The sequence below is a fragment of the Trichomycterus rosablanca genome, chromosome 9 (genome assembly GCF_030014385.1).
Source record: "Trichomycterus rosablanca isolate fTriRos1 chromosome 9, fTriRos1.hap1, whole genome shotgun sequence".
NCBI lineage: Eukaryota > Metazoa > Chordata > Actinopteri > Siluriformes > Trichomycteridae > Trichomycterus > Trichomycterus rosablanca.
This window is the reverse complement of record NC_085996.1, coordinates 40,459,693-40,481,588: the sequence shown is the minus strand read 5'-3', so window position 1 is coordinate 40,481,588 and position 21,896 is coordinate 40,459,693. Positions and strand designations below refer to the sequence as shown.

Genomic DNA, 21,896 nt, shown 5'->3' with positions numbered 1-21,896 from the left:
TTTATCCATCCATCTGTCTATCCATCCATCCATCTCTCTATACATCCATATATCCATCCATCTGTCTATACATCCATCCATCTGTCTATACATTCATCCATCTCTCTATACATCCATATATCCATCCATCTCTCTATACATCCATCCATCTGTCTATACATCCATCCATCTCTCTATACATCCATATATCCATCCATCTGTCTATACATCCATCCATCTGTCTATACATTCATCCATCTGTCTATACATTCATCCATCTGTCTATACATCCATCCATCTGTCTATACATTCATCCATCTGTCTATACATTCATCCATCTGTCTATACATCCATCCATCTGTCTATCCATCCATCCATCTATCTGTCTATACATTCATCCATCCATCTGTCTATACATTCATCCATCTGTCTATCCATCCATCCATCTGTCTATCCATCCATCCATCTATCTGTCTATACATTCATCCATCCATCTGTCTATACATTCATCCATCTGTCTATACATTCATCCATCTGTCTATACATCCATCCATCTGTCTATACATCCATCTATCTGTCTATACATCCGTCCATCTGTCTATACATCCATCCATCTGTCTATACATCCATCTATCTGTCTATACATCCATCTATCTGTCTATACATCCATCCATCTGTCTATACATCCATCTATCTGTCTATACATCCGTCCATCTGTCTATACATCCATATATCCATCCATCTGTCTATACATTCATCCATCTGTCTATACATTCATCCATCTGTCTATACATCCATCCATCTGTCTATACATTCATCCATCTGTCTATACATTCATCCATCTGTCTATACATCCATCCATCTGTCTATACATTCATCCATCTGTCTATACATTCATCCATCTGTCTATACATCCATCCATCTGTCTATACATCCATCCATCTGTCTATACATTCATCCATCTGTCTATACATCCATCCATCTGTCTATACATCCATCCATCTGTCTATACATCCGTCCATCTGTCTATACATCCATATATCCATCCATCTGTCTATCTATCCATCCATCTGTCTATCCATCCATCTATCTGTCTATACATCCATCCATCTGTCTATACATCCATCCATCTGTCTATACATCCATCCATCTGTCTATACATCCGTCCATCTGTCTATACATCCATACATCCATCTATCTGTCTATACATTCATCCATCTGTCTATACATCCATCCATCTGTCTATACATTCATCCATCTGTCTATACATCCATCTATCTGTCTATACATTCATCCATCTGTCTATACATCCATCCATCTATCTGTCTATCCATTCATCCATCCATCTATCTGTCTATACATTCATCCATCTGTCTATACATCCATCCATCTGTCTATACATTCATCCATCTGTCTATACATTCATCCATCTGTCTATCCATCCATCTATCTGTCTATACATTCATCCATCTGTCTATAAATCCATCCATCTGTCTATACATTCATCCATCTGTCTATACATCCATCCATCTGTCTATCCATCCATCTATCTGTCTATACATTCATCCATCTGTCTATACATCCATCCATCTGTCTATACATTCATCCATCTGTCTATACATCCATCCATCTGTCTATCCATCCATCTATCTGTCTATACATTCATCCATCTGTCTATCCATCCATCTATCTGTCTATACATTCATCCATCTGTCTATACATCCGTCCATCTGTCTATACATCCATATATCCATCCATCTGTCTATACATTCATCCATCTGTCTATACATTCATCCATCTCTCTATACATCCATATATCCATCCATCTCTCTATACATCCATCCATCTGTCTATACATTCATCCATCTCTCTATACATCCATATATCCATCCATCTCTCTATACATCCATCCATCTGTCTATACATTCATCCATCTCTCTATACATCCATATATCCATCCATCTCTCTATACATCCATCCATCTGTCTATACATCCATCCATCTGTCTATACATTCATCCATCTGTCTATACATTCATCCATCTGTCTATACATCCATCTATCTGTCTATACATTCATCCATCTGTCTATCCATCCATCTATCTGTCTATACATTCATCCATCCATCTGTCTATACATTCATCCATCTGTCTATACATCCATCCATCTGTCTATACATCCGTCCATCTGTCTATACATCCGTCCATCTGTCTATACATTCATCCATCTGTCTATACATCCATCCATCTGTCTATACATTCATCCATCTGTCTATACATCCATCCATCTGTCTATCCATCCATCTATCTGTCTATACATTCATCCATCCATCTGTCTATACATTCATCCATCTGTCTATCCATCCATCCATCTGTCTATACATTCATCCATCTGTCTATACATTCATCCATCTGTCTATACATCCATCCATCTGTCTATACATCCATCCATCTGTCTATACATCCGTCCATCTGTCTATACATCCGTCCATCTGTCTATACATTCATCCATCTGTCTATACATCCATCCATCTGTCTATACATTCATCCATCTGTCTATACATCCATCCATCTGTCTATCCATCCATCTATCTGTCTATACATTCATCCATCCATCTGTCTATACATTCATCCATCTGTCTATCCATCCATCCATCTGTCTATACATCCATCTATCTGTCTATACATTCATCCATCTGTCTATACATTCATCCATCTGTCTATACATCCATCCATCTGTCTATACATCCATCCATCTGTCTATACATCCATCTATCTGTCTATACATCCGTCCATCTGTCTATACATTCATCCATCTATCTGTCTATACATTCATCCATCCATCTGTCTATACATTCATCCATCTGTCTATCCATCCATCCATCTGTCTATACATCCATCTATCTGTCTATACATCCATCCATCTGTCTATACATTCATCCATCTGTCTATACATTCATCCATCTGTCTATACATTCATCCATCTGTCTATACATCCATCCATCTGTCTATACATCCATCCATCTGTCTATACATCCATCTATCTGTCTATACATCCGTCCATCTGTCTATACATTCATCCATCTGTCTATACATCCATCCATCTGTCTATACATTCATCCATCTGTCTATACATCCATCCATCTGTCTATCCATCCATCTATCTGTCTATACATTCATCCATCCATCTGTCTATACATTCATCCATCTGTCTATCCATCCATCCATCTGTCTATACATCCATCTATCTGTCTATACATTCATCCATCTGTCTATACATTCATCCATCTGTCTATCCATCCATCTATCTGTCTATACATTCATCCATCCATCTGTCTATACATTCATCCATCTGTCTATCCATCCATCCATCTGTCTATACATCCATCTATCTGTCTATACATTCATCCATCTGTCTATACATTCATCCATCTGTCTATACATCCATCCATCTGTCTATACATCCATCCATCTGTCTATACATCCATCTATCTGTCTATACATCCGTCCATCTGTCTATACATTCATCCATCTGTCTATACATCCATCCATCTGTCTATACATTCATCCATCTGTCTATACATCCATCCATCTGTCTATCCATCCATCTATCTGTCTATACATTCATCCATCCATCTGTCTATACATTCATCCATCTGTCTATCCATCCATCCATCTGTCTATACATCCATCTATCTGTCTATACATTCATCCATCTGTCTATACATCCATCTATCTGTCTATACATCCATCTATCTGTCTATACATTCATCCATCCATCTGTCTATACATTCATCCATCTGTCTATACATCCATCTATCTGTCTATACATTCATCCATCCATCTGTCTATACATTCATCCATCTGTCTATACATTCATCCATCTGTCTATACATTCATCCATCTGTCTATACATCCATCCATCTGTCTATACATCCATATATCCATCCATCTGTCTATCCATCCATCTATCTGTCTATACATTCATCCATCCATCTGTCTATACATTCATCCATCTGTCTATACATCCATCCATCTGTCTATACATCCATATATCCATCCATCTGTCTATCCATCCATCTATCTGTCTATACATTCATCCATCCATCTGTCTATACATTCATCCATCTGTCTATACATCCATCCATCTGTCTATACATCCATATATCCATCCATCTGTCTATCCATCCATCTATCTGTCTATACATTCATCCATCCATCTGTCTATACATTCATCCATCTGTCTATCCATCCATCCATCTGTCTATACATCCATCCATCTGTCTATACATCCATATATCCATCCATCTGTCTATACATTCATCCATCTGTCTATACATCCATATATCCATCCATCTGTCTATACATTCATCCATCTGTCTATACATTCATCCATCTGTCTATACATTCATCCATCTGTCTATACATCCATCCATCTGTCTATACATCCATCTATCTGTCTATACATCCGTCCATCTGTCTATACATTCATCCATCTGTCTATACATCCATCTATCTGTCTATACATTCATCCATCTGTCTATACATTCATCCATCTGTCTATACATTCATCCATCTGTCTATACATCCATCCATCTGTCTATACATCCATATATCCATCCATCTGTCTATCCATCCATCTATCTGTCTATACATTCATCCATCTGTCTATACATTCATCCATCTGTCTATACATCCATCCATCTGTCTATACATTCATCCATCTGTCTATACATTCATCCATCTGTCTATACATCCATCCATCTGTCTATACATCCGTCCATCTGTCTATACATCCATATATCCATCCATCTGTCTATCCATCCATCTATCTGTCTATACATCCATCCATCTGTCTATACATCCATCCATCTGTCTATACATCCATATATCCATCCATCTGTCTATCCATCCATCTATCTGTCTATACATTCATCCATCTGTCTATACATTCATCCATCTGTCTATACATTCATCCATCTGTCTATACATTCATCCATCTGTCTATACATTCATCCATCTGTCTATACATCCATCCATCTGTCTATACATCCGTCCATCTGTCTATACATCCATCCATCTGTCTATACATCCATCCATCTGTCTATACATCCGTCCATCTGTCTATACATCCATATATCCATCCATCTGTCTATACATTCATCCATCTGTCTATATATTCATCCATCTGTCTATACATCCATCCATCTGTCTATACATTCATCCATCTGTCTATACATTCATCCATCTGTCTATACATTCATCCATCTGTCTATCCATCCATCTATCTGTCTATACATTCATCCATCTGTCTATACATCCATCCATCTGTCTATACATTCATCCATCTGTCTATACATCCATCCATCTGTCTATACATCCATCTATCTGTCTATACATTCATCCATCTGTCTATACATCCATCCATCTGTCTATACATTCATCCATCTGTCTATACATCCATCCATCTGTCTATACATCCATCCATCTGTCTATACATCCATCCATCTGTCTATACATCCATCCATCTATCTGTCTATCCATTCATCCATCCATCTATCTGTCTATACATTCATCCATCTGTCTATACATCCATCCATCTGTCTATACATTCATCCATCTGTCTATACATTCATCCATCTGTCTATACATTCATCCATCTGTCTATACATCCATCCATCTGTCTATCCATCCATCTATCTGTCTATACATTCATCCATCTGTCTATACATCCATCCATCTGTCTATCCATCCATCTATCTGTCTATACATTCATCCATCTGTCTATACATCCATCCATCTGTCTATCCATCCATCCATCTGTCTATACATTCATCCATCTGTCTATCCATCCATCTATCTGTCTATACATTCATCCATCTGTCTATCCATCCATCTATCTGTCTATACATTCATCCATCTGTCTATACATCCGTCCATCTGTCTATACATCCATCCATCTGTCTATACATCCATCCATCTGTCTATACATCCATCCATCTCTCTATACATCCATATATCCATCCATCTGTCTATCCATACATCTATCTGTCTATCCATCCATCTATCTGTCTATACATCCATCCATCTGTCTATACATTCATCCATCTGTCTATACATCCATCCATCTCTCTATACATCCATATATCCATCCATCTGTCTATACATTCATCCATCTGTCTATACATCCATCCATCTCTCTATACATCCATATATCCATCCATCTGTCTATACATTCATCCATCTGTCTATACATCCATCCATCTGTCTATCCATCCATCTATCTGTCTATACATCCATCCATCTGTCTATACATTCATCCATCTGTCTATACATCCATCCATCTGTCTATACATCCATCCATCTCTCTATACATCCATATATCCATCCATCTGTCTATACATTCATCCATCTGTCTATACATCCATCCATCTCTCTATACATCCATATATCCATCCATCTGTCTATACATTCATCCATCTGTCTATACATCCATCCATCTGTCTATACATTCATCCATCTGTCTATACATTCATCCATCTGTCTATACATCCATCCATCTGTCTATACATCCATCCATCTGTCTATACATCCATCCATCTCTCTATACATCCATATATCCATCCATCTGTCTATACATCCATCCATCTGTCTATACTTTCATCCATCTGTCTATACATTCATCCATCTGTCTATACATCCATCCATCTGTCTATACATTCATCCATCTGTCTATTTATCCATCCATCTGTCTATCCATCCATCCATCTCTCTATACATCCATATATCCATCCATCTCTCTATACATCCATCCATCTGTCTATACATTCATCCATCTCTCTATACATCCATCCATCTGTCTATACATCCATCCATCTCTCTATACATCCATATATCCATCCATCTGTTTATACATCCATCCATCTGTCTATACATTCATCCATCTGTCTATACATCCATCCATCTGTCTATACATTCATCCATCTGTCTATACATTCATCCATCTGTCTATACATCCATCCATCTGTCTATCCATCCATCCATCTATCTCTCTATACATCCATCCATCTGTCTATCCATCCATCCATCTATCTCTCTATACATCCATCCATCCATCCATTATTTATTAATTCGTTTGTCCATCTGTTTGTCCATCCATCATCTATTAATCCATTCATTTGTAATTTGTTCGTCCAACAATCCATTCATCCATGCATTATGTTTACATGCTTTAAGTTGGGTTGTGGAACGCTCCATGTCTCTCACCCAGGCAACCACCAAATCAAGATCCTGTCACGATCATCACAAACTCCCAAACCTGAACCTGAACCTGAACCCCAAAGAAATAAAAGTTCTTTATTATTATATTTGTTATAGTTTTGTCTCAGATGGAGGACATTAATAAAGCAGAGACCAGAATCCTCTGTAATTCACACCCACTGTGCTGCTGTACAGTCGCCCGGCTGCAGGATCCCAATCTTTATTTAATATTTATATTTACTGAGACTGAATTATTTACCCACAATCCTCCTCTTCATCGTGACCTCCCCCGTGTGTCCAGATTAATAAAGCCAGTTTGATTTCATCTCAAAGATTGATGGGGTTTGTTGCTGACCACGTCCTGCGGTCAGTCTGGTACCGGAGCCTTAACAAATAAACACAAAAATATTCAGTAAATTATTGAAATGACATGAGAGCTTAGAGCTTAGAAGTGCAGCAGGACGTTTGATTTCTGTGCATGTTTAAGTGCTGATTAATAATTAATGCAGTGTTTTGATGATTAAAGACGTCCTGTAGTAACCTTACTGCACAGATATAGAGTTTTAACGTTATATAATAGGGGTGTTTACCTGGAGGTTGTTTTGGGTCTCGACCCAGTAAACTGACGTTATTTTTGTCTGCACTTTGACCCTGGTTAATTGATAAACGATACCTGGATGCACATACATTTACATTTTTGACCACCTCCAGCTCCCTCTCCTGGATTTTAGTCAGTACCGCCGCCTCCATGCCATGTTAATGTCCTCTATAAGCTTTTTTAATGTATATAAGAATCTTATGCTTCACTTACGTTCTTCAGGGGAAGAGTCCGTACCCTTGGCCGATGTTCTCATCGTATCCTCTTCCCTCCTGTTACGTCCTGGATGTGCCGAAGACGTCGTGGACTAAATCAGGTAGCAAAATGACTCTTAAACACCAGCAGTCTCTGGCTTAGTATGTGTGCATGTTATTAATGATTGTGAAGAGCTGTGGTTTAGTTTTTAAGCTGATACAGACGTGCGTGCAGGCGAGTCTTCTGCTCATTTAATGATGTTCGGGGCGGCACGGAGGATCGGTGGGTAGCACTGTCGCCTCACAGCAAGAAGGTCGTGGGTTCGATCCCCAGGTGGGGCGGTCCGGATCCTTTCTGTGTGGAGTTTGCATGTTCTCCCCGTGTCTGTGTGGGTTTCCTCCGGGTGCTCCGGTTTCCTCCCACAGTACAGAGGCGTGTAAGTGAGGTGAACTGGAGACACTAAATAGTTCATGACTGTGTTTGATATTAAACCTGAACTGATGAATCTTGTGTAATGAGTAACGACCCGTCCTGTCATGATGGAACCAAAGTGTAAAACATCACGTTATAATTATAATAAATAAATAAAAGATGTTTGTTATAGACTGGCTGAAGGACGTTTCCCGTCCTGGCGAGCCTCAGGGATCCAGTAGTTGTGTCCTCCAGTGTTAGTGCATGTTAGTTATTGTGGTGTTTCTGGTGCAGACTCGGAGATCAGATCTTTCCTGACGTCCTGTACTGACTGTGAACGGGACGAGAGCTGGATGGAGAACTGCAGGAAAATCTACAGCAGAGTCCTGAGCACCAAACCCGCCGCGCTCTCAGGAAACGGTAAACGTGCACGCTCAGGTTATCTGTAGCGCTCGGGCGTCCCAATACTTTTGACACGTACGAGTGTATTTAGCTATTTGTGTTCTGTGCCGTTCCTGCAGTGTTGGCTGATCTCCTGGAGCGAGCAGTGATGTTCCTCTCCTCCTCCCAGAACCACTTCTTCTCTCCTCCAGAGTACACAGGTCAGTGAACTCAGAGCGCCGCCCGGCGTCTCTGAGCTTTATTCACTCTAACCACCCCGCCGCAGACGCTTCACGTGATGGAATCATTTAGGAAACGGGCGTGTGCTTCTCACGCTGGAGGAGGTTTTTTATTTATTGAAGGTCCGCTGTGAAAGATCAGATGAGAGAATCTAGTTCTGGAGAAGCGGCGCTGCTGTGGAACGTCCATCAACCCTAAATATTTAGTAAATCTGTGGTGTTGATCACAATACATTTGAGATTTAATTCCTACTTTGCTCGTCCTCCAAACCTCAGCAGTAAGTATATATACACACTCAGGATTAAACTAACATTATACAACAGGTAGTTCTGACCTTACAATCTGATTGGTTGAGAAGCGTTCTAACTGTGCTGATATTGGTGATAACGTCGCGGCCTTTTCACACCACAACTGTATTACTCTGCTGACGCGTTACCAGTAACGACAAACTTCATGCACACAAACGCGCACGCAGCGACACCGACTTTATTCCCGATCACGTTTTAAATCCGTTATCTGATAAACAATCTAGTGCACTATGTAGGGAACATTAATCAATTATCTAATTCACTATCTAGTGCACTATGTAGGGAACATTAATCAATTATCTAATTCACTATCTAGTGCACTGTGTAGGGAACATTAATGTGTTTGTAACGCGAACGGTTAGCTTAATAGCCCAGTTAGCAGCTCCTAGAAGTTCTGTTATCACCCATAATCCTTTGGTGTGTGTGAGAGGTTTTTTATTTCTTTTTTTCCCTTCGGAGGTTCTTGCCTTCTTCTTCTTGTTCTTCTTACCTCCCTGAAATGAGTTTTTGCAACTTGGGATGTCTGCTCTGTAGTGTTAAACTTTATATTGGTTGTGGAACTACTTTTTGGCGGAAGGTTTTGTCAATATTAAAGCATATTTATTATGAAATTCAGGGCTTCTTTGATTTATTTTCTTTCTTTATTTTGTAAAAACTGTTGTATAAAAGCAATAGAACTCGAGGTCGTGTGTTATCACGAATAATATCACGGCTGTGATGATCTACTGCGACCGAATCACAGCCGTGATGTTATTCGTGATAACACACGACCTCTCGTGTTCTATTGCTTAAGAATACAGTAAGTCTTCGGGTTACGGCGGACTCGACATACGGCGTTTCGTGGTTACGTCGCCATCTCCTATAAATGTATTAAGAAAGTCTTGTTCCGTCATTCCGATGTACGCGGTCTGAGACGTGAAATCAAAGTTCACACGGGAACTAGTTGGCGAGCGGAGCGGATGAATACGAATATTTTTACTGTTTCACTTCATTACTGTACTGTGTATGTGCTCCATGTGAGTGACCTAGATGCTTATGTAGGTGGGTTCCGACTTACGGCGAAAATCTGGTTACGTCACGTCCGTAGGAAGGGATCTCCGACGTAAGTCGAGGACCTCCTGTACAGAGAAAAAATATATAAAAATAAACAAAAAAAGCAACAATAATGTTTGTATTTATTAGGATTTGAGACACTTTTGGTTCCATTCATGACAGGACGGGTCGTTACTGCTTACACAAGATTCATCAGTTCAGGTTTAGTATCTCCGGTTCACCTCACTTACACGCCTCTGTACTGTAGGAGGAAACCGGAGCTCCCGGAGGAAACCCACACAGACACGGGGAGAACATGCAAACTCCACACAGAAATGACCCGGACCAGGTGAAGCAGCGGGATATTCCGCTAGCACATCAGTGCCGAGATTCTGAACTCCACGGCGTTGCCACCGGTCGGCCGGGCGCCATCTAGCGGGCATGATTGGCAGTGCCTGCAGCCGATACTAATTGGCCATCGTGTCTGCTAGGGTGGGATGGCCGGACTATGTGGGCGGGGTCTTTAAACGCTGTGTAAGGACCCTGATTGGCAGATAGAGGCGCCTGTGCAGAATGCATGGGTGAACAAGGGTTCCGCTAGGAGGCGTGAGCAGCAATATACCCTCCTCACCTACAATCAGGGATCCACCAGCAGGGGGAGACAAACTGACTACGATAAACTGGGAGAAAAACATAAAATATATAAAAAATAAATAAAATAACAAATTAATTGAAACTAAAACTAACTTAATTTAAAAAACTACTTGAAACTGATACAAAAATTATCTTAATGGGTAGTTGTGGCCAAGTAGTTAAGGTGCTGGACTAATAATCAGAAGGTTGCTGGTTCAAGCCCCACCACTGCCTGGTTGCCACAGTGCTGTAAGTCACTCCGGATAAAAAGCATCTGCTAAATGCTGAAAATGTAAATGTACTAAAACTAAAAAAGCACAGTAAGAAGGTTCTGGGTTCGATTCCCAGGTGGAGCGGCCCGGGTTTTTTCTGTGTGGAGTTTGCATGTTCTCCCCGAGTCTGCATGGGTTTCCTCCAGGTGCTCCGGTTTTCTCCCACAGTACAAAGACGTGCAGTCAGGGCAACTGGAGCTACTAAAAATGACCCTGAGTGTGGGCCCTGTGATGGACTGGTGACCTGTTAGCATCTGCTAACTGAAACATTACGTATGTATTAAGGGAAACACGCCAAACCAAGGCAGCGTTTGCTAACGGGCTTGTGTTTTGTCACACGCTAACCTGCTAGTCATTTCTACCCACTTCAGTTCTATTCAGCCATGACTGTGAGTTATCTGTTAGCATGACTGGTGTTATCGGGAACGCCGCTTCAGAACTGTACGCGCTACGAGAGCCGCTCACGGCCGATGTGTCATCATTACTCTCCCGCCATTGTTCTGTTAATGAGGACGGCGGAGTGGCGCGCTAATCACACGAGAGGCTCATTTCACCCTCACTGAGGGCATTTAGCCAATTAAACCCCACTTAACCACGATGAAGTGAGATCAGAGACCAGAGCGCCGTACTCAGAGCGAACACTCATGGTGATGTTTTGGTTCTGACCTTTCTCGCCCTGATGAGGAGACAGACCTTATAAAGGCAGCCACGCCCACGAACTGTGTTAAATCAGTGGCGGTTCTGCAGGATCTCCCCGTTTATAGTCACTGGTGGTTGCCTGTTTTTGTTGTTGTTATATGCTGGTGGACTGAGTAGCTGGCGTGTAGGTTCCACATTCTCATCTCTGTCCACATTTTACCAGTAATAATAAGTTTATTTTTGTTTACTAGATAATAAATAGTGATTTATTAAGAATTGGGTTGAATTTTAAAGATCAGGGTGTTGATTTTGGAGCTGGAGACTTTTTGCACGTTTTTGTCTGCAGAAATTGTTAAAAAACCCAAAACTGTTTTGAAATCAATACAATTTTATATAAACTTTATTTTTCAGTTCAAACAGAAAGAAAAAGAGTTTTTTATTTATTTTTTTATAATACATTTTGACATTTTGGGCATTTATCAGAAGCTCGTATCCAGAGCGACTTACAGAAGAGCTCCGTGTCTGTGCAGATGTGTGACGGGTTGATACCACTGCTTGATTTAAACCCTGATACATCACGACTGTGCTACGCTCTGAATGGACAGATAACTCAGCGTCTGTTTTTAAACTCAGCACACGTGTCCACTGTGTTTCGGTCCATCTGAGATGAGCTCGGGCCCGGAGAACTCAAAGCTGTTTCTGTATAGAATCGATGTACGACTTTCTGTTGGTGTAACAGAGTTCAGGTTGTGTTTCCTGATGCAGCGGTGGACTGTTTTAGGTGACAACGGTTTTCTGAAGCGCGTCAAAGTTCGTGTGGCTGCATTTATATTTATTACAGTATCATGATGGTTTCTCACGCAGCGCCGTCTGAGAGATTAAAGGTCACGAATATTAAACACTGACTGAGATCTCACCAGATTCCCCGAATCTTTCCACAATATCATGTACAGTAGATGGTGAAAGTATAAATAAATAATGTGCATTGAGAAACGTTCTTTTTGAACGGATTGATTCTCTCCTGAAGTTTGGAACACGGTGGTGAGCCACGCCTCATCATTGCTTGTACAGACCGATCCTGATCCAGGTGGATCCTTTTATACCCGATCATGATTCCCTCACCTGGTACCAACTCACCTGCTCAAACACTAGAACTCTTAACATTCCATCAACTTTTCACTTATTCTGCCTCCGTCCCAACTTTTTTGGAGTGTTTATTGGAGTGTGTGTGCTGAAGAAAGTAAGGATTTATAACTCTGAATGTTTCTACAGAGCTGGATTTTATTTTAACTCACGTCATAATCAGTTACGAGGCGTTTCTGTATAGAATTGTATAGCATTTCCTGATGCAGCGGCGGCCTGTGTTAAGTGACAACAGTTTTCTGAGGCACTCCCGAGTCCATGTAGCTGTATGTATCACGGTAGCATGACGGTTTCTCATGCAGTACCATCTGAGAGCTCGAAGCTCAGTCGTAATCATCAGTGGTTTGTGGATTCCGAATCTTTCCACAATATCATGTACAGTAGATGGTGAAAGACGCGAATAATGTGCTTTAAGAAATGTTCTTTTTGAACTGATTGATTCTCTGATGTAGTTTGGAACACGGTGGTGAGCCACGCCCCATCATTGCTTGTACAGACTGATCCTGATCCAGGTGGATCCTTTTATACCGGATCATGATTCCCTCACCTGGTACCAACTCACCTGGAACTTCAACATTCCATCCACTTTTCACTCTTATTTAGCAAAACGTTACGTTTCATTTCTTCATAATTAACTTTAGTCATTAATTAAAGGATTAAGAGTATTAATGAATAACTAGTCCTTGTTTGTTTTAACTCATAATCATGTTATAGTTTCGTGTTGGAGAAACGGCCTAAACACAAATGAATCGATGCTCAGAATAAAACTGAAAAGCTCGTAGGTTTAACTAACAGAAAATAACTGAATCCACTCAGCGCCGTGCAGATCCTTTTATTTAATCATATAGAAATATCACCCTGTAACGTCTCATTTCTTTTACAGTCGCGGATAACGACGTGAAGGCTCGAGGTTTGACGTCAGTGGAGCGTCTGGGCGTCGGCTTTTCTCTCAGGTCGGTATTTAATGCATAAACTCCACCCGCTCAGCATCAATAAATAAATAAATAAATAAATCAACATCTTCTGTTACTCCTGCAGAGACTCCACATCGTCCAGGAGTTTAATAGAAATGAATCTTTGCTGTAATCAGCTTTCGTTTACATCGTTCACAGAATAAAGATTAAATTCTCTCTAAATGGGATCAGGGATTTTATACTCACACAGATATACACTGATCAGCATAACATTAAAACCACCTCCTTGTTTCTACACTCACTGTCCATTTTATCAGCTCCACTTACCATATAGAAGCACTTTGTAGTTCTACAATTACTGACTGTAGTCCATCTGTTTCTCTACATGCTTTGTTTGGGTGGTGGATGATTCTCAGCACTGCAGTGACACCGACATGGTGGTGGTGTGTTAGTGTGTGTTGTGCTGGTATTCGAGTGGATCAGACACAGCAGCGCTGCTGGAGTTTTTAAACACCTCACTGTCACCGCTGGACTGAGAATCGTCCACCAACCAAAAATATCCAGCCAACAGCGCCCCGTGGGCAGCGTCCTGTGAGCACTGATGAAGGTCTAGAAGATGAGCGACTCAAACAGCAGCAATAGATGAGCGATCGTCTCTGACTTTACATCTACAAGGTGGAGCGACTAGGTAGGAGTGTCTAATAGAGTGGACAGTGAGTGGACGCGGTGTTTAAAAACTCCAGCAGCGCTGCTGTGTCTGATCCACTCCTACCAACACAACACACACTAACACACCAGCACCATGTCAGTGTCACTGCAGTGCTGAGAATCATCCACCACCTAAATAATACCTGCTCTGTGGTGGTCCTGTGGGGGTCCTGACCATTGAAGAACAGGGTGAAAGGGGGTAACAAAGCATGTAGAGAAACAGATGGACTACAGTCAGTAATTGTAGAACTACAAAGTGCTTCTATATGGTAAGTGGAGCTGATAAAATGGACAGGGAGTGTAGAAACAAGGAGGTGGTTTTAATGTTATGGCTGATCAGTGTAAATGTAACATATACAACAGTATGTAGTGCAGCATGAGGATTGCAGTATCATGCCCACCTGCCATGCCACAATGTGCCAGCAGAGTGAAACTGATTAAGACGTCAGTTAAAATTAAATCCAGCTCAGTAGAAACATTTAGATTTGTACATACTTACAGGTGAGTTGGTACCAGGTGAGGGAATCATGATCGGGTATAAAAGGATCCACCTGGATCAGGATCAGTCTGTACAAGCAATGATGGGGCGTGGCTCACCACCGCGTTCCAAACTTCATCAGAGAATCAATCAGTACAAAATGCAAGATTGTCTTTCACCATCTACTGTACGTAATATTGTGGTAGGATTCAGGGAACATGGACATGCACCCTGGACGTGTAGAATTGATGTACGACTCTCTCTGTGTGTAATAGAGGTTCAGGTTGCATTTCTTGATGCAGCGGCGGCCTGGGTTAATTAACAACGGTTTTCTGAAGTACCTCCAAGCCCATATGGCTCTATTTATCACAGTATCATGACGGTTTCTCACATACACACTCATTAGTGCCTTCCAGGCTTATTCCTCACATCACATTTAAAGCCATGTGCTCAAAAGTATGTGGCCACCTAAAAAAGTAAAATAAAATAAGTAAACATGATGTGTTGTTTTGTCTCTGTAGGTACGGGATATGGCTGAATATATTGAGGGAAGATTCCGAGCAGGATCTGTGTCTCCTCATCAAACACTGTGAGGAGTTTCTATCTCAGCAGCGTATCTCGCTCCAGTCTGAGATCTGTATCCTTCATCTCCTGGCTTTACATCGTCTCACCGCAGGAGATTTACTATCATCTCACTTCACCTTATTACAGTCCTTCCCCAAACTACTCACACGCTCTGTAGTGTTGGAAACGAATCATGAAAAGATCTGAGCTACTCAGGTGCGGCGCAGTGACGTGACGGGGGATTACGATGGGTCCACACTAACACTGAACCTCATTCCTGCCTTTACAAAGATGTGGACACGCCGTGTTATTACTGAGCTCAGAGGTTTCATCCACAACCATAAATAACGTGTAAAGAATCTCACAGCATTTCACATCAAAGTCAATAATTTAGCACAAAATGCACAAAACTAAAAGGTCCATTAGGATTAAGTTTGGCTAGAATCGGAATACCTCCAGTGGCCTGCACAAAGCCCCGACCTCAACTTTAGGATGAATTAGAACTCTGATTGTGAAGCAGAACTTCCCGTTCTGCATTACTGGCTGATCTCACAAATGAGCTTTTGACTAAATGGGCACGAATTGTCACAGGCACATTTCCAAATCTTATCGAGAGCCGTCCCAGATAGGTGCTGTTGCTCTGTGTGGGGACCGGAGGAGGGTCGTTTATTATTATTAGCTTTATAATCGTTATTATAATTACATTATTGTTTTATCATTATAATATTATCATTAGTAGTGTTATAGTTAATATTTTATTATTACTATTATTATTATTGTTATCATTTTCACTTTATTATTATTATTTTAATATTATTTTATTTTATTATTGTCATGTTTTTATTAATTAATAATAATAGTTTTATGGTCATTATTATAATTAATAATATAATTATTATTTTTTATTATGGTTTGTTTATTATTATTATTATTATTAGTAGTAGTTTTATTATTTGTAGTTATATACTTATTATTATTTTTTTAATATTAATATACTAACGTTATTATTAATATCATCATTATTATTAATAATAGTATTATTTTATTATTATTTTTGTTTTTTTTATTATTTTATTAGTATTATTTTAACATTATTATTACTATTATCATTTTACTTTTTTATTATTATTAATATTATTATTATTATTATATTATTTTATTTTTACTACTACTAATAACAGTTTTATTGTTATTATTATGATTAATAATATATTTTTATTGTACTTTATTATTATTATTGTTTGCTTATAATTATTAATAATAGTTTTATTATTTTTAGTTACAAATGTATTATTATTATTATTATTATTATTGTTAATTATCATAATTAGTATTATAATTTTTATTAATATCAAAAGTTTATTATTATTATTAATATATTATTATTGATATTATTAATATTATTATTATTATTATTAGGGGTTCAGTCATTGGTAGGATTTCAGTATTCAGGTAAGCTGAGGCAGCTGCACCCATCATGAGCCTAAAATGCACAAAGCTGCAGCAGATCAGTCAGGATTAAATATAAATAATTAAATGACAGTGTGATGTTTAGCTTTGATGTTTGGATCATATTTTGGGTAATAAAGATCCAGAACGCCGTGGTGACTCTTCCTTGACCCGGGGGGTGTAAGCGTACCTGCCGGATCGTTACCCCGGATACGACTGGTTCTCCTCCACCGTGTTTCTGATGATGGGCGGAGACGTCGGCCGTTCCCTCTCACTGCTGCTGCGCCTCTCCCACCTGCTGAACTCCGCCTTCCTGTGGCCAAACAGGATCTACAGATCTGTGAGTCCATGTGAACCCCAAACCCACCACACCTCCCCCTACACGCCCTCCTGTGTTCACACGAACCCCAAACCCACCACACCTCCCCCTACACGCCCTCCTGCGTTCATACTAACCCCAAACCCACCACACCTCCCCCTACACGCCCTCCTGCGTTCATACTAACCCCAAACCCACCACACCTCCCCCTACACGCCCTCCTGTGTTCATACTAACCCCAAACCCACCACACCTCCCCCTACACGCCCTCCTGTGTTCACACGAACCCCAAACCCACCACACCTCCCCCTACACGCCCTCCTGTGTTCACACGAACCCCAAACCCACCACACCTCCCCCCTACACGCCCTCCTGCGTTCATACTAACCCCAAACCCACCACACCTCCCCCTACACGCCCTCCTGCGTTCATACTAACCCCAAACCCACCACACCTCCCCCTACACGCCCTCCTGCGTTCATACTAACCCCAAACCCACCACACCTCCCCCTACACGCCCTCCTGTGTTCACACGAACCCCAAACCCACCACACCTCCCCCCTACACGCCCTCCTGTGTTCACACGAACCCCAAACCCACCACACCTCCCCCCTACACGCCCTCCTGTGTTCATACTAACCCCAAACCCACCACACCTCCCCCCTACACGCCCTCCTGTGTTCATACTAACCCCAAACCCACCACACCTCCCCCTACACGCCCTCCTGTGTTCACACGAACCCCAAACCCACCACACCTCCCCCCTACACGCCCTCCTGTGTTCACACGAACCCCAAACCCACCACACCTCCCCCTACACGCCCTCCTGTGTTCATACGAACCCCAAACCCACCACACCTCCCCCCTACACGCCCTCCTGTGTTCACACGAACCCCAAACCCACCACACCTCCCCCCTACACGCCCTCCTGTGTTCATACGAACCCCAAACCCACCACACCTCCCCCTACACGCCCTCCTGTGTTCATACGAACCCCAAACCCACCACACCTCCCCCTACACGCCCTCCTGTGTTCATACGAACCCCAAACCCACCACACCTCCCCCTACACGCCCTCCTGTGTTCATACTAACCCCAAACCCACCACACCTCCCCCCTACACGCCCTCCTGGTATTCTGAACCAGGATCTACAGATATGTGAGTTCATGTAAACATTCTATTCCAAACCCATGAGCATTAATATGAAACTGGCCACCCTACTGTAACCTTATTTTAATAATACGAGTGGGTGTCCACGTACCTCTGACCACGTTATAAAAATAATAATTATATCAGTAAAATCAGCGTCTGTGTGTTGGTGAAAACAAACGTTTGGAAGCTCTGGTCTCTCTCCATGCCGTACTGAGCTAATAGAATTTCAGCAGCGTATAACGTGTGTATGAAATGCTAATACACACTCGGGGGACCTGAAAGCCTGAAACGCGTCTCTGTGCCACCAGGAGCTGGAGAACATGCAAATCCCCCAAAGTACAGAGTCTAGATATGACGGGCAGCTCCTCTCACACCGTAATGTGCATTCCTCGTGCTCATCACTACTGGCATCCCTGCACAGCGCCGGTACAGAGGCGCTAATAACATGATCCTCATGAGAAACGTTCTCCTCACACTCACTCCAACATGGAGCTGCAGCAGGAGTCACCAGCTGCTCATCAACTCCAAACAGCACCGGCGCATTTTCATCATGTTTATATTACAGACAGACTGACCGGTTAGGTACGTTATTTATCCTGAGGGAAAATTATTGGCCTCCAGTAGTTTAACAAAAAGAAGAAAAACGAACACAAAGTGAGTAGAGTGCAGCGAATGTATAACGTGCACATACTGTATATAATATAAAATATTCAAGTTATAAGCTGCAGCACCAGGTGTTTGTAAGTCCTGACCACCTCAACGTCGACCCCCACACTTTAGATTGGTCGTAGATGAGACTTAATGGTGGTGGATGGTGCATTTAGGAAACACTGCATTTCACAAACGCTGCATTTCACAAACGCTGCATCTTAAAAATCACTGTATTTCAAAAATGCTGCATTTAAAAACGTGCATTTTAGAAACACTATTTTAAAAATGCTGTTGTTAAAAACACGCTGCATTACAAAATGCTGCATTTCAAAATTTTTATATTTCAAAAACGCTGCATTTAAAAACGCTGCATTTTAAACACTGCATTTAAAAACGCTGCATTTTAAACACTGCATTTAAAAACGCTGCATTTCAAAATTGTTATATTTCAAAAACGCTGCATTTCAAAAACGCTGCATTTTAAACACTGCATTTAAAAAAGGCTGTTTTCCACAAACGCTGCATCTTAAAAACCCTTTATTATTAAGTGGAATACAGAACAATAAAGATCCCACAGTGTTGATCCCAAAATCCCAGGGTGTGAGTTGTCGGGTCATTATTCTTCACACGTCTGTTTTCTGTTGTGTTGCAGGTTTGTGTATCTAACAGGATATAAACCCCATTACCCCCTCCCCTCCCCTCCCCTCCCAAATCTAACCCCCTTGTTTTGTGTCAGGTACACGTACCTGTGGAGGTGTCCCTCTCGGGGGTTCCTCCTCTGTACTCCTGCACCGCTCACTATGTGGAGATGCTGCTGAAGGTCGAGGTGCCGCTGGTCTTCTCCGCCTTCAGAATGTCCGGCTTCACTCCGTCTCAGGTAACAGACGCTCATCATCATCACACCTTCATCACTGATACCTTCATCACCATCACACCTTCATCACTGATACCTTCATCACCATCACACCTTCATCATCATCACACCTTCATCACCATCACACCTTCATCATCATCACACCTTCATCACCATCACACCTTCATCATCATCACACCTTCATCACCATCACACCTTCATCACCATCACACCTTCATCATCATCACACCTTCATCACCATCACACCTTCATCATCATCACACCTTCATCACCATCACACCTTCATCATCATCACACCTTCATCACCATCACACCTTCATCATCATCACACCTTTATCACCATCACACCTTCATCACCATCACACCTTCATCACCATCACACCTTCATCACCATCACGCCTTCATCATCATCACACCTTCATCACCATCACACCTTCATCACCATCACACCTTCATCACCATCACACCTTCATCATCATCACACCTTCATCACCATCACACCTTCATCACCATCACACCTTCATCATCATCACACCTTCATCACCATCACACCTTCATCACCATCACACCTTCATCATCATCACACCTTCATCACCATCACACCTTCATCATCATCACACCTTCATCACCATCACACCTTCATCATCATCACACCTTCATCACCATCACACCTTCATCATCATCACACCTTCATCACCATCACACCTTCATCACCATCACACCTTCATCACCATCACACCTTCATCATCATCACACCTTCATCACCATCACACCTTCATCATCATCACACCTTCATCACCATCACACCTTCATCATCATCACACCTTCATCACCATCACACCTTCATCACCATCACACCTTCATCATCATCACACCTTCATCACCATCACACCTTCATCATCATCACACCTTCATCACCATCACACCTTCATCATCATCACACCTTCATCACCATCACACCTTCATCATCATCACGCCTTCATCATCATCACGCCTTCATCATCATCACGCCTTCATCACCATCACACCTTCATCACCATCACACCTTCATCATCATCACACCTTCATCACCATCACACCTTCATCACCATCACACCTTCATCATCATCACACCTTCATCACCATCACACCTTCATCACCTTCATCATCATCACACCTTCATCATCATCACACCTTCATCATCATCACACCTTCATCACCATCACACCTTCATCATCATCACACCTTCATCACCATCACACCTTCATCATCATCACACCTTCATCACCATCACACCTTCATCACCTTCATCATCATCACACCTTCATCATCATCACACCTTCATCATCATCACACCTTCATCACCATCACACCTTCATCACCATCACACCTTCATCATCATCACACCTTCATCACCATCACACCTTCATCATCATCACACCTTCATCACCATCACACCTTCATCACCTTCATCATCATCACACCTTCATCATCATCACACCTTCATCATCATCACACCTTCATCACCATCACACCTTCATCATCATCACACCTTCATCACCATCACACCTTCATCACCATCACACCTTCATCACCATCACACCTTCATCATCATCACACCTTCATCACCATCACACCTTCATCACCATCACACCTTCATCATCATCACACCTTCATCACCATCACACCTTCATCACCTTCATCATCATCACACCTTC

General features: G+C 41.5%; 1 protein-coding gene across 3 annotated transcripts in view; it reads left to right on the top strand.

Annotated features, from left to right (window-relative positions):
* tbc1d32 (TBC1 domain family, member 32) overlaps window positions 1-21,896 on the top strand; it is an 88,579-nt gene that overhangs the window by 53,928 nt on the left and 12,755 nt on the right. For 2 of the 3 annotated variants that reach the window (XM_063002439.1, XM_063002438.1), the window contains exons 26-32: window positions 8,058-8,151; window positions 8,736-8,861; window positions 8,963-9,043; window positions 13,973-14,042; window positions 15,711-15,826; window positions 17,388-17,542; window positions 20,062-20,202. In XM_063002439.1, coding sequence (XP_062858509.1) covers window positions 8,058-8,151; window positions 8,736-8,861; window positions 8,963-9,043; window positions 13,973-14,042; window positions 15,711-15,826; window positions 17,388-17,542; window positions 20,062-20,202 — 783 coding nt within the window. Of the gene's footprint in view, window positions 1-8,057; window positions 8,152-8,735; window positions 8,862-8,962; window positions 9,044-13,972; window positions 14,043-15,710; window positions 15,827-17,387; window positions 17,543-20,061; window positions 20,203-21,896 lie in introns of those variants that run through there. The other variant, XM_063002440.1, reaches the window with a different exon arrangement.